The sequence below is a fragment of the Gordionus sp. m RMFG-2023 genome, chromosome 2, assembly GCF_954871325.1.
Source record: "Gordionus sp. m RMFG-2023 chromosome 2, tfGorSpeb1-WG-v2, whole genome shotgun sequence".
NCBI lineage: Eukaryota > Metazoa > Nematomorpha > Gordioida > Chordodea > Parachordodidae > Gordionus > Gordionus sp. m RMFG-2023.
The window spans coordinates 41,426,703-41,445,502 of NC_088776.1; the positions used below are offsets into that span (position 1 = coordinate 41,426,703).

The 18,800-nt window shown below is 27.4% G+C and overlaps 1 protein-coding gene across 1 annotated transcript in view; it reads right to left on the reverse strand.

Moving 5' to 3' along the window:
* Nucleotides 1-477: 477 nt before the first annotated feature.
* LOC135924339 (uncharacterized) overlaps nt 478-18,800 on the reverse strand; it is a 29,925-nt gene continuing 11,602 nt past the window's right edge. The window contains exons 12-15 of the mRNA XM_065459397.1: nt 7,674-7,803; nt 5,081-7,423; nt 4,028-4,075; nt 478-614 (exon numbers count right to left, since the gene is read on the reverse strand). Coding sequence (XP_065315469.1) covers nt 599-614; nt 4,028-4,075; nt 5,081-7,423; nt 7,674-7,803 — 2,537 coding nt within the window. The 3' untranslated portion in view covers nt 478-598. The remainder of the gene's footprint in view (nt 615-4,027; nt 4,076-5,080; nt 7,424-7,673; nt 7,804-18,800) is intronic.

An 18,800-nucleotide genomic window follows, 5' to 3' on the forward strand; every position in this document is an offset into this window, starting at 1 on the left:
ATCATTCTATTAAAATACGTCTATAATAGAAGTACTAATTTATAAAACAATACATTTGCCTTATTTTATTTAAAAATTTAATAGATAACCCCCCATTAAAATTATCCTATCCCCTATAAATGCTGACCCCCTCCTCCCTCAAAAAAATGGGATGCAAACTTTCCTATCCCCACCCCTCCACTAGTTCTTGTAGATATCGTGTATATATACTTGGAAATTAATTAATTAAAAACTTATATACATAAGAGTTAGATGTAAAGCCATTTTGTGGTTTGCACTTCCCTAATTGTCTTTATTTATCAATATATAGCAATTTTTTAAGCAACACCCAATTTTTAATATGCAGTAAAATTCAATGTTTATAATAGTTTGCAAAAATTAGTGTTTTGCGAATTGGTTTTTTTTTATCTATTTTGAATGGGATAAAGACTTAAAAATTTTGTTATATAATATATGAAAAATCGTATTTTCGGAAAGCGTCTGTTTGAGAATAAAGATCATTTCTGAAGCCAGCTTGATAGTTCTTTCTTAGGGATGATGATATATAGTTGATCGGAGTGGACTGCTTGACTCCAGCTTAACGATAAATATTGCTGGGTCAACATATTGTATTCCTTTATAATAATATTATAAAATATTACTGAGTGATAAATATATTAACATAATAATTGATTATATTTAAAGGCTAAAATTTTAAAGAGCTAGTATTTATATTCTTCGTGAGAAAAGAATTACTTACAAAATAAATCATTCAATTAATTAAACAATCTAACAAGATATATATAAGTCGTATATATTTTGATAAATGTGTATATTAAATAATAGCTAATAGCCCGTCAAGAATGACGGTAAATGAAATTATTTTCCTTTATTCGATGCGATGAATCAGAATATATCCGTTTATTGAGATTGATAAATCAAAAATTGAGCCTATCTTATGAGATGTATATCAGAAATTTATCTTTCTTTACAAAATTATGATTTTATAAATATGTTAATGAAATATATGGTGAATTCCATGACATATAAAAAAACACGATTTCAACCTAGACCCCCTCAGATTTTTTAATATAGTTTTCATAAATTATAACTGAGAAAAATTAAAATTTTAGCCAAGCAGCGGCTGGGATACGGGCCTCTAAAGGTCGAAAAAATGATACATTTAAGGTAATATTCTCTCCCTTTCATTTTAATCATCTTTGGATATAATTAAGGTAGAAGCGTCATTTAAATTTTTTATATAACATAATGGCAAGCCTTTAAGATTATATAATGTTAAATATTGTTTAACAAAATTTAAGTCAAAAACCGGAAATGGTCATATAATCAAATCAGCATTTTCTTTCTCGCGATTTTTTTTAAATATTGATAAAGGTTAATGAATAAATAAGCGAATTTTCAAGTTGGACTTAACTGAAGTTTAGAAGATATAGCATTTTAATCATTAATCTATTGCAATTATTATTGATAAATATTTGATATATTGATGAAAAATTGTAATGTAAATCAAAAGCTATCGAATATTTTATGTTATATTTAATTTTAAAAGAATAGTTATTTTGGATTTTCCAAAAATAAATTTTTGGGCGGTAGGGGGAATTTGGTTAAGTTATTGATGAATTGAATTCTCCTTATAAAAATAATTAAAAAATCAAAATCATATTATAATTTAATAAAGATAAAATTTAATTTTATTCATGTGATATTACAAAAAAAATGGCTCTGTTAATTCCAAATTCAAGTTCATGATAGATTATGAATTTCATTAATGTATTGATTACTGCATGACAGAAAAAAAACATTTTTGATATATTTTGATTTTAAGAAAATCAATCATTTAAGTTTGTCTTAAATCTGTAAATTTATTGAAGCTAACTTTTATAACAATATGAGTTTCTTTAAAATTATTATATAATTCCATAATTATAGCATAAATTATCTTCTTTAATTGATTCTCTCTTTCGGTTTTTGTCAGGCATCATTCCCTTCTTTTAATTGGAATATTGAAATTTTTGAATAATATCTATAAAATAGTCTCGAATATCACTTCCAGCCTTTATAATATTTGGATTGGATAAAACACCCTTTTCTTTGATCTTTTTCTATCCTTGCCATGGATCCAGTTATAGAAAATTCTTCTTGTTTTTAAGGTCCAAAAATATAATAAAGCCGTCAATATTTGAATTTTTCATTTCGAGAATGTGTTGTTTCAAATTTATTTTTCTATTGCTTAATGATTTCACATTCATCGTTAATATTAAAATTATTAAATATAGCCAGGCCGAGCCGAATATTTTAAATCGCCATTATTATCTATAAAAATTGGGAGCGAAAAATATTTTGAAAAAAAAATTCGAGCCGGATATACCGGGCCTAAAAATATAAAGGATGGGCCGGGTGGAAAATATTTTAAATAAAAATTTGAGCCGGTGTAGGATTGTGAAATCAATACCCATTGTAGTTTCAATTTATTGATATTATCATTGTAGATTCAATACCGTTGTGATATTTTGTTATTCTAGAATCAATACCGCATTGATTTTTAAGAGATGTTTTCATCGCTTTTGTAAACCGTATTAATTTTAGATGACATTGATTTTATAATCCTACACCGGGCTAAGTTTATGGTACCTCTACAGGTCCCTGATTTAAATACACCAGATATTTAAAAGATTTAACTTAAATATATTAAAATTATGATTTATCAAATATTTATTGCGATATTTTAGTTGACAAATGATTAAAATGCCAATTACAATTTTGCAAATTCATTATTTCGTTCTATATAAATATATATAAAAAATTTTAGAGATAAAATGCCTATTTGATTTTATGACCATTTTCGGGTTTTATCATTTAAATTTTTTTAACAATATACTAACGTTAATGGCTTATCATTATGCTATACAAAAAAATAAGGACGCTCTAGCTCAATTATATCTAAAGATATTTAAAATTAAAGGGAGATAATTTTACCCATAATGCCCCATTTTTTCGACTTTTAGAGGCCCATATCTCAGCCGCTGCTTGGAGACAAATTTTATTTTTTCCTTAGTTATAATATATGCAAACTATAGTAAAAATTTTAGAAACATCTGAGTGGACCGAGTTGAAACCCATTTTGATTTGTCATTGAATTCAATTCATCACATATTTAGTACGTTCAACATGAACGAATAATTGGAACATATGGGTGTATAATTTTTCATTATATCATTTTTATAATATCTGAAAAATTATATTCATAAGCACGTTAAAAATTATTTTACAACTTTTTATTTGTAACACATATTTTTCAAAAACAATGATATCCATTACAGATATTTTATAACTTTTGAATATTAAATAGAATGATTCTTTAGGCAATAACTAAACCTTACTGCAAATCATTACAATTTTAATACTGACACCCTATAACTTAATGCGATACCGAACACTGCAGCTAATGCATTGTGTAAAGAAAACTTTTCAAGACTGAATCTTATTCTAAAAATATTTAAGCGCTCTATAATGCAAGATAGGATACGTAATTTATCGATTTTATCAAATGAAATTGTTAAGAGCAGGGGCTGGCAAATTACGATGGGTACAAAAGCTGGGGTCGGCATTGTCTGGACATCTGACTCACCGTGGACAGGCCCATTTATTATTCCTTTATAAGACTTTCTAAAATTCTATTTTTGGACGGAACAAGGCAAACCAACGTTTATTTCAATTTCATTGGAATAATAAATTATTTGCTATGGGAAGAAATAACAACTATAAATGTACCATTTTATATGGAGTTATATAATATTAAATAAAAACTAAATATCTGAAATAGAGGTTTATAACGGGTGTGTTTTAAAATCTTCCATGGGTGGGCGGGTTAAAAATTTAAATTTTGGGCGGGTAATATTTTTAAAACAAAAGGAGGGCGGATAGTAAAGGAAATATCTTTCGAGCAAAATGAGTAGTTATAAATTTACAAAAAATATATATAAATTAAATAAATAGATAAACCAATATAATTATTTTTAAAACATACCCATTGCAGACTTCTAAGAGTGGATTCATTATTTTCCTTTTGTCATATCTAAAATGCATAAAATTCATTATTTATCATTACCGTATTTAAGTTTTTGTGAATAATCCTAAAATTTGGAGGAATAAAATATTCAAATTTTATCTCTATTTTAAAAAAAATTTAAAATCCCTGCAAACTCAGTACTGGGAGGTTCTAATATATCACTCGAGTCACACATTCCCATAGACAATATGCTGTCCGACAAGGTGCAAAATTCACAACAAATATAAAAATTAAAGCCCAAATTACCCCAACTCAACAAGAGGCTATAATAAAATATTTGTATTACGAATCAAATAATATAAACGGTTATTAAAATACAATATCGTCATATAAATTCATAATAATCGATACATCCGCTGAATTACCTGTAAATTCTTTTTTGGCCCAAGGTTGCCTTGAAATTTTCAATTGAAAAATATAAATTAAACGCACTTTTATCAAGTATAATTAAAGAAAAATCACTAAGTGTTTTGATCTAATCCCAGGAAATTTTTAATTATTCTATTTTATTTTTTAGAATTAATTTATAAATAACCCAATCCCGGCTTTAATTTCAACTTGAGCCCGTATCAAAATTGTTAATTTCTAGGCCAGTGCCGGACTGGGCAAACTTGCATGGTTCTACCTATCATTACTAAAAATATAATTAAATAAACACCTGTCATATTTAATTTTAGCTAACTCATATTCTTTTTTTTTATTAGTTCTCTGTCATTTTTGACGGAAAAACCTGGTAGTTATAAACTTATTTCATTTCACACTGGTTTTAAAAATAAAAACGAATATTTTATTCAACAAAAATGTGTTCTATTTAATATATTACATGTTATATTCGTTGATAAAATTAGTTTATAATATTTCTATCGTATTTTAAATAATCATGATGATTTGTGTGGTAATTTTGACCATTCGGTTCGCCAAAGTTCGGTATAAATGGTACTTGGTTGCTATAATAAAACATAATTTTTATAGGTTTAAAAATAATATATACATAATATATTAAAACTAAACCTTTCAGGTTGTAAATTGCTGTTAAAAGGGAATCCTTTGTATATTAGAGGTTTAGGAAAATTATTATCGGGATAAGGATAACTATAATGATTGATGTTAGAAGGCAAAGGAACATCATTACCACTATATTGATTTACTGATTCGATTGGCCATTGGTTCATAGTAACGAAATTACGACGACTAGGCAAGGGCGCATGGTATTTATTTCGATTATTATAATCCTCGTAAATATTATTATTAGCATAAGGTGCAGCAATATTCAAATTGTTTCGCAACCTTTCATTTGATGAACAATGGTGTGGCATGTTAAAAGATTGCTGTAAAATTTCATATCTATTCGTTTCACTGTTAAAGCTAGAATTTGATTCCAAATAAAACCCATCGCGTTGTTCTGAATAATTAGTTTTAAGGCCGATGTTTCTGGGGCAGCTCTGGTCAGGCTTGAGTGTCTTATTAAAACTGGAGGTGTTCCTAAATTTTTCGCTATGTCCTTCTAGACGTTTTAAATTATTACGGTGATCAGATCTCGATTGATTATAATAAGAATTCGAAGATAAATCCCTATAATCCTTATTATTTTGGCGATCGCTCGTTATATTACATTTAGAATTGAAGGATAATTCATGTAATTTGTTGTTCCCGCAAGAATGGTAATCGTGCACCTCATGTTTCTTCGAGGAAGCACTTAGGCCATTGCGTTTATTGGAAATAATTAAAGAAGCCTTTATTACAACATCGTTAACGAATTTTTTGGAATTAGCCTGAGAGTCTATTGATATGCGTCGATCGCGATTTAAATTTTTCTTTAAATCGAGAGATTTGACATAATTTGCATTTTGTTTTTGATTTATCTCATCACTTTCTATTATAATTTTTCCTTGTTGGTCGTGATTGGGTAGAGGGTTTTGGCTTGGTAAGCAATGTTGAATATTGCTATCAAGATCTATTGGAGTAACCCTATTAATAAATTTAAGCACGCCATCCTTTTTAGAATGTTCATAAGGTTTGAGAGACTCGTTAATATTTTTAACGCGATATTTGACCCTGCTAATATTTTGATTTGAGCTTTCTTCTAAAACGAGAGGTCTAATATTGCTTTTATTCACATCATTTGCCTCGACTATCGTATTTAATGGAGATTTAAAATGTTCTTCAGTATTTTCACATTTTCGATTCTTATTCCAATGCCTAATATGATCATTATTACGATTTATAGCGTCATCATCAATTTTCTTGATGGCTTCAAAGGTGATAGGAACAAAACTTAGCGATTGGGAATTCTTATCGTTGTCTGATATATTCTTTTTGCCAGCCATGCAATTATCATCACTTATTTTAGAAGTCGGAAAATTTTTAGACTTTTTAACTAATGACATATCAAGAATGGATTCTTTCCTAGGAACTCTGCTTGAGCGATCAATCTTTTTTATCATTGGTTCGTCAGATTTAAGCATATGATCCTTTTTCGAATATTTAGAAGGTTTGCTTGTCTCAATATTCTTAACGGGGCATGCATCGACTATCTCGATAGCTGTATCTTCTGAAGTAACAAGACTTAGCGCTGCGGAGTTCTTATCGTTTTCTGATTTAATTTTACGAGATAATTTTTTTTGGTGATTATCATTTGGAAAATATTTAGACTTTTTGTTACCAAAACTGTCAAGGATGGGTTCGTTACCGGGAACTGGGCTCGTATCATCGCTCATTTTAATCATTGGTTCGTGAGTATTTTTTAAATTTGCTTTCCTAAAAATTTCATAGGATCTATGTTTTTCGTCCGAATTGATAATATTATTAATCCCATCATTTTGATTACGCTTCTTCTTTTTAGATGGCCTTATAGTTCCAATGTCCGTATGATCCCCATCTAGCCTATTTGATTTCTTGTTTTTCCGCTTTTTCTCTTTCAGAGTCATCTGACTTAATTGTTTATTCTCCTGCTCATTCAAATCCATCGATTGGATCGTTGTAGCCGCCGCTATATTTATCTCGTTGACGTATGCTTCTTGGACCAATTCCTTCAGGTGTTGTCTGAATTTGTCGACAGGTGATGCTGATTTATCATTAGAAGAAAAATTTGACGACTTTTGTAATTGGCTAATTTCTCTTTTTTCTATCTTCTTAGGTATTTCTAGATCTGCTAAGCAATTTTTTTTCTTTTTAATTTTTTTCAATTTTTCCGGATATATCTCCTCTATCGGATTTTTTTCGGTATCATACATATTAATATTTGATAAAGGTTTATCTTCGTTTGTCAATGCCGTTTTATTCTGGCGCTTCCTTGATTTCAAAGATTCAGAATTATCTGAAGTTTTTAGTTTTTTGTTTTTCTGGTGTATATTTCTGTTAATAATTAAAATTTCAATTTTTCAATATTCGTTATTAACAATTAATAGTGACACTTAATATGCAAATTATATGATTTTATTTCCTTTTAATTATTTTCCTAAGTTTTATGAAGTCTTAAAAGCTTTTAGAGAATGTTAAGAAAATTATGCAAGCAAAAAAATATATAAATCAAATTCATTTATCTAAAAACTAAAAAAATATTTGTTAATATAAATTATCTTCGATTAAAATTAAGATATGTTACCTTATTTGTGTAATTTCTTCGTCATTGCTTTTTGAATCAAGAATAGTACAATCGTCTGGTAAATTAGAAATGTTTTTATTTATAAGACTTTTCTTCTGCTTTTTTCTAGGATTGATAGAGATGAATTGGTCTAAAAAAGATACATATTATTATAAATTAATTTTTTTAATATAAAATGTAAATCATTTTTACTTTTCTGATTTGTATAAAATAATAAGTGTTTTATAAATAAATGTTTGGGGGAAACCTAAATAGCCGTGCTAGTGCATAATAGATGGTAAGTCGCAGATGGTATGCAGTGAGAGAAGGGAGAATGGCAGGGAACAAATTACCGCAAAGCCAAAAAATTCAAAAATATTAACGTTTTATGATTATTAATTTATATTTTATAAAAATCTACCTCTTATAGAATATATATTCCAATTTCATTACATTCACAGCAGAAATAAATATACTACTAATTTATTCTATGAATTTTATCAATTTCAAATTTTACTTGGTGTTTTTTATTTATAAAATTTCCCACCAAATCATGAAACTTTTTAACTGCATAACTAAAATTTAATTGAGACTATAAGAATAGCTGAAAGTCTTATATTGAAACTTAAGGAAATTATGACAAATTTAGATGACGAATTTCATAAATTACATGTCATTGTTTGAAAAATAGAGCTCTCTGAATTTAGTCAACTTCGACTCGCAGCAAAGAAAGCCCATCGTTCCGATATTAATATAAAGTCGGTCAAAGAATACTCTATAATAGATCACTTTTTCACCCTCTTGGATACTTTTATAACATAAATTAATGAAAGTTTCTTAATCAATCAGACAGCACCTACAATTCTGAAAATATATTATTACCATAGAATCCTTCCATATCTATTTCATATTGATAGAGAAAAAATTAAATATTTGACAGATTTATATTGTAAGGATGTTAAGGTACCTCATGATACATTACTAGCTGAATGCTAACTTTGGTATAAATGGTTAAATATGGTTGATAATGTTCTAAAAAATTCTATAGCTTGCTTAATTTCAAACACATTTTAGACTATTTTCTAATATATTAAACTTATTATTAGGGCTGTGCCGATATTAAATATCGGATCGAATCGACACCAATATTTAGCGTTTTCCAAAAATATCGGATCGAGCTGACAGCTCTAAAACCCGATTCGATTTTTTTACTTTTCTTTTTTATGTTATTTTATGTTATGTGTATTTATTTTACATTATTATAATATTTTTTAAATAATTTTTTTTTAAACAATGCAAATGCACAACACCCATTAAATTTAATTTATTTTTGATCTTTTTAAATAATAACGTCAATTTTATTATTTATACTTTAAATAAAAGAATCTTTTTAAATATGGTATCTGAATTATGGAAATATTTTACAAAAGACAAAGATAATTTTGCAAAATGCGTTATCTGAGAAATCATCTGAGTCTGCCTTCAGTACGGCAGGGGATATAGATAGTCATATCGTAGAAGCTTATTGCCAGAAATCTAGAGGCTCTCATATTTATTTTAAAAAATCTAATATATTATAATTTTATAATTCATACCAACATAAAATGGATATATTATTAAATATATATTTTTTTAATTAGTCTTAATTGTAGAAATAAAAAAATTAAATTAAATGCATAATTCGATTTTTTGCATAAAAAATATTGATTTTTTAATTACATTTGGTTCAATGGGGGATGGTGAAAAATCAGCATAAATATCGGATCAGTATAGGATCGGTTTTGAAGCAATATCAGAAAATATCGGATCAGATCAGGGAAAAATATGTGGATCGGCACAGCCCTAATTATTATATTATATTTTGGCAATTCCACCCATTAGTACTTCTACCAATGAATAAACATTTTCTTTTTAACAAGAATAAAAACATATCTAAGAAATAGTGTTGTTAAATGACTCGAATTGAGCCTATTTTTGGCTAACTCAATATTCTAGCCAAAATAATATTGCCCAAGCCTCGAGATTTTGCTGATGTTCAAACCTTTGTGTCTAAGAGCAAATTCTTCAGACTTGCGTAATATTTTTTTGGATAAAATATAGAGCTGAACTTTTTTAAAATCGGCACAAATAACAACACTACTGAGAAGCATTACCTCTAAAAACAGATTGAATGGGTAAGCCCTTATTAATATATATAAAGTTGACATCAAGTGATAAAACTTTTAAAAAAACTCAATCTCAACGAAGATTGGATTTCATTATAAATTTATGTTTATTAATTATATTTTTTCACTTTTATTAAAACACGTTATATGTTTTTCATTTGCAATAATTCTTAAGAATTTAATCTATATTAGACCTGTGCCCTGCAGGAAATTTTATTCACGCCGAAAAAGTCACTGATTGAGATGAGCGGCATACCAGGCTCGCCGCCGATTTTTTTTATGTCGACGACTCGTCGTATAGAATTTTTAAAATGCTATTTAATTATATTAATATCAGAGACCTTCAGGCCCGGCCCTAAGCCGGGCCCGGGTACCAGGGCCGGGCCGTATTTTAAATTTTAAAAATATACCCGGGCCGGGCCGGTGTAACGTGCTAGAATCACTCATGTATTAAAATTACTCTTTTTAGCCTATTTTAATGAGTAATTTTAATACTTATTCTTCTATTATAATGTATTTACATTTCTGAGTAAGTTTTTACCAGTGCTAATAGAAGAAATGAACTTATTAAAACAGTTCACAGTGGCTGTGATATTAATATCGAAGCAGTTTCACTATTAACAAGACTTATAAAAAATTGGCTGATAGGTAAAATGTATTTATTGTCATAATTAATATTATATTTTAGCTTCTGGTGGCCAAATATGAAAGATAATGTAGTCAAATTTATTAATTCCTGTGACACTTGTCAATGATGTAATACAAGATTTGATAAAACTACCAAAGAGTTACAATCAATTCCTGTAATATCAAAGGTAATAAAATTTATTATATAAAAATTATGATTTTTAAATTTTTTATAGTTTTAGTCATTTTAACTGTATATAATGTTTTTTAATATATTTTTTACTTATAGTCTTATTAATGATATGACAATATTATATATATATGTGACACTTGTTTTTATAAGTTATGTTATTTTCACATATTGAACCATTTAAATTTTAAGTTAGTTTATTATATCTTCTATCCAGGCGCGTAACCAATGAGGGGGGGGGGGGAATTCCCACCCCCATCGCAAATTTGACAGTTTTCATAAATATCATTTTAAGCTAATAAAAATTTTACCCCCCCCCCCAATCAAAATTTTACAAATATTAGAATATCAATTTTCCAACATATTATTCAAAAATATTAATAAAATGGAAAAATATTTAGTCAAAGAGATTGAAATCAAATGATAATTTATTTTATTGTTATATATATTTATTCTATTAATTCAAAATTATTAGTGAGTTAGAATTAATAAGTATTTTTAATAATATTTTAATTATTAATATATATCTATAATTTTTTAAATATTTTTCATTTTTACTTCCATTTTGTAGAACAGAAGAAATAGAAATATAAAAGTTAAATAAGGCTGAGCATGAAAAAAAGTAATGTGTCGTCAGAAGCGATATCATTAATGAATTCAATTGATCAATCAGAGTTTGTCATTGCTGCTAGTTGCATCAATAAATTATTTTTAGCTAACTACTTTGTAGAAATTTACAAAAACCAAATTTAGATTTTGGTTCAGGTTATTGATTTGGCGGAAAATATATATGAACAGGTAGATACCATCAGTAGCCCCTACAACGGGGGGGGGGGGGTCCGAAGCAACTGCTTCAGTAAATTTGAGTGGGGATACTTTTTATTAAAAAAAATAAAAAATTTAAAACTTTTTTTTTAAATTTTCTTTATTATTTAATTCTTTTACTGTTTTGTTACATCCATCATGATCAAGTTATTTCTGGTTTATAAATGTAATAATAAGACCCCCCCCCCCAACTTAATATTTAATTTAATCTATATTGACGGAAATTTTTCTAATTTTTTTTAAGCATAATATGAATAGATAGTAGTATTCATATTTTAATTTAAATATCTTATCTTCCCTCCCTCTCTTTTCTTAGGAATCAAATGATCCCATCAATATTGTTGGAAAAAGAATTGACAAATTTATAATTGATAAATATCTAGAATTAGGAGCTCTTCAACCTACACATTATTTATTCCCCAAAGATATTAATAATAGAAACAGATCCTTTAATGAAAGCTTTTATGAAAAAACTAATATTGACAATAGCAAAATTGCTAGAAATTGGATTACTTATAGTATTAAAATGAATAAAGTTTTTTGCTTAACATGTCTCTTATTTGGAGGTCCACACACAAATTCAAAATGGACATGTGAAGGTCTAGATAAATAGCAGAATATTAATCGTGATATTATTCTGCATGAATCTTCACAGGCACATATGATGGCCGATTATGGAAGGCTTTCTCACAATAAAAATTAGATATTAAAATTTTTAACACCCCAGAAAGAATGTGTAGATACTAACCGTTCTATCATAAGAATTATAATAAGATGTTTAGATTATTTAATATCTCGTAACCAAGCCTTCTGGGGGAACAGGCAACAAGAAGACAATATGATGGCCCTTATTAAGCTTATTGCAGATTCCTGTACTAAAAATGTATATACAACAAAATGAAGAAAGAAAAAGGGATAAAAAAAATAAGGGATTAAAAACGAAATTATATTCAAATCTATTATCATATAATAACATAAATATTCTCATTGAAACCATGAGAAATATGGTTATAAAAAAAATTCAAAATGAGATTATATTTAACGGGTGCTTTTCAATCATAGTTGATTCGAAATCAGAAGCAATAGCTTTGATAGTAAGATATGTTGAAAATAGTGAGACGCCGAAGCCTGTTGAAAGACTGATTGACATATATTGTACGGGAAATACCACAGGCTCGATATTAAGCATAATATAATATCCAAACTCGGCTCGATGAATTTACCCCTTGAATTTCTAGTGGGGCAAAGTTATGATGGCGCCTCAAACATGAGTGGAAGAATCAATGGTGTGCAGGCCTTGATGAGAGCAGAGGCGCCAAAGGCAGCTTTTATTTGGTGTTATTGTCATCGATTAAATTTAATCATTGTTCAATTATGCCAATCAATTAAAGAACTTCGAAATGTTCTAGGAATACTAGATGAATTGAGGGCAGCTTTAACAAATTTAAAGGATTCTGAAGATTCTGCCACTTCCATTATGGCAGTTTTTAGAATAGAAAAATTTGATTTTATCTTATCACTTTGTGTTTTGGATAAAATATTGTTGATAACAAGTTTGGCTTGTACAGGGTTTGCAATAAATCAAATTCAATGGCAAAAGATTGCTTGATTAATTTGAGAAGTATAATATAAATTATTGTCTTAATTATTTTTTAATCTAATAGATAATAACACTAAATTTTTGGATGTTATTTCAAAGCAAGATTTTATGAAGGAGAGAAATCTACCTTTTGATTTTGAAAGTTCTAGACTTCAAACATTACATTCCAAAAAGGAGAGGTATATATACTTTCATCATTAAATATAGAAATTTTTTTTAACTTTAAAATAGGTGTGTTATATGCTGCACTTCCTAAAACCTCATGTACTGCCGAAAGAGTCATGAGTAAAATTAAATTAATTAAAACAAGACTTCGTAGTACCATGAAAGATTCATTTTACCATGAAAGATTCATTTCTCAATAATTTAACCATATTATCAATGGAAAAAAATTAATTTAAACAATTAAATTTTGATGAAATTATAAATTCGCTTTCTCTTCCCCTAATTTATCTAAATTATTAATTTAAAAATAATATTTATAAAGTATATTTTTTTGCATATTTATATTATATATTAAAAATTGATGCAATAAAAATTATTTTTGGAATTTATGGGTGTCATAAAATAATTATCATTTTTTCGAGGAGGGAGGGAGGAAGGGGGGGGGGGGTACTTTTCAGGGGGGTATTCTGCTTCATTCGCTCAGAAAGTGTAGGGGCCACTGGATACAATAAGAATGAATGTAGTATCTATTAAATAATAAAATTATAGTTTTCCGGCCATTAAATACATTATTAAATAATATATGTTATATTTTTTATTAATTAAAATATCATTTTTATTTTTTTTATAAATACATAGTATATTCTCAAAATATTATTTACTCAAATTTTTTAAAGTATCAATTTGTAATATACTAAATATCTGTTTAGAATTAAAAAAAAATAAAATATGTATGTGTTGTTAAACGGCTCGTTTTGAGCCGATTTTTAAAAACGGCTAACTCAGTTTTTTATCCAGAAAAATATTATGCAAGCCTGAAAATTTTGCTCATAGAAGGAGCAAAGGTCTAGACATATAGTATCGAAATTTCGAGGCTTAGTCAATATTTTTCTGGCGAAAATATTGAGTTAGCCGTTTTTAAAAATCGGCTCAAAACGAGCCTTTTAACAACATTAACTAATATACTTGCAATGATAATACTCGCCAAAAAATATGATAAAATATGAAATAATGAATTTTTTGTTATACCAGGTCGAATATAATTTTAAAAAATTCCGAGCCGGGCCTAAAAAAAAATTTTTTTAAAAAAAAATATCCAGGCTGGGCCGGGCCCCAAAATTTTTTTTTAAATATCCGGGCCGGGCCTAAAATTTCTAAACCCGGGCCGGGCCGAAAATTTTTTAATCTGGGCCGAGCAGGGCCGTACAAATGGTACCTCTGCAGGTCTCTGATTTATATATTAAATTAATATTTTAAATTTGAATATTAAAATTATGAATTATATTGTATTGATATAAAATAAATACAAAATCTAATCGGGCTAAATTGTGTTGCTGTTTAGAATTAATGCAATTTTATTCTTTAAAAAAATAAATAATTGATTTTCAAAAAGTTGGATTTTAAATAATATGATTATTAGAAAATAAATTCTCTAAAAATAGAAAGATAATTAATTCCTCGTCAGAATTGCCTGATAAGACAATCATTAGTCAGAGCGCACTAGAATATGTTTATTCATCTATAAAGGTGCATGTTTTAAATCGAAAATTTTGTTCTATCACTTTTGATTTATGGACAGATCATTTCAAGGATTAAAATTATATCACGTTTAGTCTTCATCATCTAAATAAAAATAAATTTATATTTTACCCTGGCAACTAGAAACGTGACGCAAAAGCATACTGGTGAAACCATATTATCTGAAATCAATAGTATAGAAGAGGAATTCTATTTAAGAAACAAAATAATACAGATGGTAACTAATGCTGAGGCAAATGTCAAAAGAAGCGTCAGATTGAGGGATAATGAACATTATTTATGCTTAGGTATGGATTTTATAATTTAGTTATAGTTGATGGCATAAAAAAAGCTGCCAGAATTAACATTTTGATTTAAAAAATTAGAGAAATAATCTCAAATATCGAGTAAATGATTTGAAATGTGAAATTGAGGTTGAGCATCGTATATGCCTGCAATGAATTTATGAGGCAGGCTAAATATTGAGTATTGATGATTCTGATCCATACCTTGATGAACATTTTGAAACTTTAAAATTAAATTGCCATACCCGCTGGCATAGCATAATAATTATGCTAAAAATTATAAGTAGTGTTAACAAGATTCCTGTAATAATGTTCTATTTAAAAGAGGAAAGCAATTATTAATACGTTTAAATAACGAATGGGATATAATTGACAAACTTTACACATTATAAATCCATTCATAGATTCGGTGGAATTTCTTTCTCTCAAAAGGGATCAAAAATAAATTTGGAGTTATATTTCGCAGAAATAGAAGCACATATAAAAATCTGATTGTTCAGATATCATCTGCCTAAAAGAAAATATGCAAAAAATGCTTGACCATAGGTTTCTAATTACCGAACTTCAAGTATTTTATATCACATTTTTATTAATAAAATTATATTTTAAACATTCGATATTAGCGACACTACTTGATCGAGTTTGAAAATATTAAAATTGTTTGAGAATAAATTCGAATTCTACAACATCATTGCAATTTTTAATTAGACATTTAAAACTTTGAGTGAGATTCAAGTTGAATATAATGAGCAAACATCCAGTTCATATATAGCTAAAATATCTGGTAAAAATTACCTTTCAAGCAACGATAATAACAACATTAGCAGTCTAGAACATGAATGTCATTTTGCTCAGTAAGCATAGTATATCAGAAGAAGATGCATTAAGATTTTGGGAAAAGGCGACTGAACTTCCTAGACTTCCTAATTTAGTTAGGAAGGTTCTTTGTATACCTGCAACCGGTACATCCAGCTAAAGAATTCTATCTATCGCTGGATTAATGCTCAGTGCAAAAAGAACTTCTTTATGTTCCATAATTCTTGATAAAATGCTATTAATTCATGGCAATTATAATTTTACTAAATCTGATTTCTAATTATTATATATCTTACTTTATATTTTGCTTGCATTCCAAACTTATATATTAATTTGTTTTAATAAAAATCAATGGAATTTTAAATGTAATTCTGATCTGAGTAAAAATGCTATTCCTTACCCTTTTTCTGAGAAAGAGAGAATACATACATTTAAATAGGAGTGAGACAATAAATAATTAAAGAAATGAATTAAACTATATTAACAATGAGTTAAAAATACGAGCGCTTAAGAATTATAAAAAATGTAATACATTGAATTATAAATTCATTTTAGAAATATTTAAATAGCTCGCCGTGGCCGCCGGCCAACGCCATTAATAAAATTTAAAAAGAACGACACCGTCAATTGAGAGGCACAGGTCTAATTTATATATCCATTACAAGTTGTTTTTAAGATATTTATTTTATAGTGATTTATATGATTATATAAATTAAATATTTTATCACTAATTAATATTTGAATTTATGTATCTGAAATTGCCAATATTTTATAGTCACACACACTAGCCTTAATAAATTTCTGAAACTTAAGATATTCTTAAATAACTCCTAGAATAATTCTAAATTTTTTTTAATTATCCCCCTCCTCATAGCGAATTTCTGTCTACGCGACTGTGTCAGTGTTGTGACGGTATGCAAATTTGCTTTGGTTGTCTAGCTTACTAATAATGGGTTTCCCATTTGACTTTTATAATATTTTCACATTTATGTTGTTTTTATGCAAATTTTTGATTCAGTCAGAGATAGATAAGTTCATAAATCCTAAGACACAGTTCATCGGAAAGCTGGTAAAAATTTGGAGGGCGTTAAATTTTCATACCCTATTATACCCATATTCGGGGTATGTCTTTAAAGTAAAAAAACCACTAGTCGATAGAATAGCATAAGTAAAACAAGTAAGTAAATAAGAAGATCAAATACTTTCTGCCTAGATGAATTGGTAAAAGCACAACCCCTAGACTAATTATAAAATTGTAGTTTTTTTGTATTATAACGTCAATTTATTTATTGTGGGGGGGGGGGGGGGGTAAGTAATAATATTCAGCTTTGATTTGGTCAATTAAAATGTGTAGTCGTATTATATTTTTTTAAAACATGGAAGTTATTTATGTTTTTTTAATATTCATTCATTTCAATTGTAATGCATCTTTTTATATTAAGTGTAATTAATTTATTTTCAACTGTAAATTATTTTTGATTACCGTTCAAGTCGGGAAATTAATATTAAGTGGGTCGGATATGGTTTGATTTTTATCATAATTTTGAATTTAATCAGTGATACCGTTAAATCAAGGTTCGTATATTATTTAACAATTTTAGATTATTTCTTTTGATTTCTACAATTTCATGTTTGGAAGTCGGAAAAATACTTTTCTTCTTACCAGTCGGGTCGTAAAAAATTTGTCTCTTCAGGTCTCCAATGTAAATACTATTATAAAGTTCTTTAAGCAATGCTTTAAATTATTTTATTCGCGTGTGAAATTGAAATTTGCTTATTTACAATTTTGAGTTAGAGTAAGGATCCGAAACAATATTTATGTGCTGCTTTTCCGCCCTGAACAAAAAATATATTTATTAATTTTTATCAAATATTATATATTTATATTTGTAATTTGTGTTTTGTCAAAGACATAATAATACACCTAGACTTGACAATTCATTCTATTAAAATGCATTTTGTAATTGAATAAAAATCAGCTAGTGGCAACTCTATTCTGGTTTATTTATAAAATTTTAATAATTATTTATATGGAAAGCCGAATCAGCGTGTCACCATGTGATTCGTGTTGATGATACACAGTTAAATGAATAAATAATGAGTCTAGTTACTGCTACATGTCATTGATTGTGGTTTTATGTGTGTAACAAAATTGTCCAATAAAATTTTATCAAATAAAATGAAGTTTATAAAAAAAATTTAAAAAAATAAAATAAATTTTGCATTTTCTTTTATAAATTTTTTTTTCCTATTAACTTTATTTATTCAAATATACTTAACAATTAAAGACTATACATATATATATACTATAAAAACGATATAAAATACAAAATTATGTTAAAGGAGGGGGATTTGTAGCGGACAGTAACGTGAATATTTTATTTAAAATACTAAATACGAATACTTTTTATATTTGTATTTATATGATAATTTTAAAAATTTAGTATTTGTATAATATATACTAATAAATAAAATGTATTTTGTATTTATTACGATTTCGCGACGAATACAATATACTTTTTATTTTTTATTATAAAATGTAAATCCAAATTTAATTATTATATTAAATAGTTGTGGCCAAACTTAGCGAAAAATTAACATCTTCCATTTTAAAATTGTATTTCTAAGAAGTATTACCGAAAGTGAAAACCAAGTTTTTTTTTAAAGATGATAAGGATTTAATAATTGAAGAAAAGGAGTGTCTATATTACCCAGAATTTAAACTTAGGGCCAAGTATATAAAAATACAGCATATTTTGTATACTTAACAGCGAATTCGTGCTAACTGTGAATGCAGGGTTAGGGCTATTATGTTTATAAGATAATTTTGTGGAGATTATGTGATAACTTCAATATCTTTTAAATGGAATTTGACAATTACTATGGATTTTTTTCAAAATATCATCAAAAATTAATAATATAATGAAAGCTAAATGT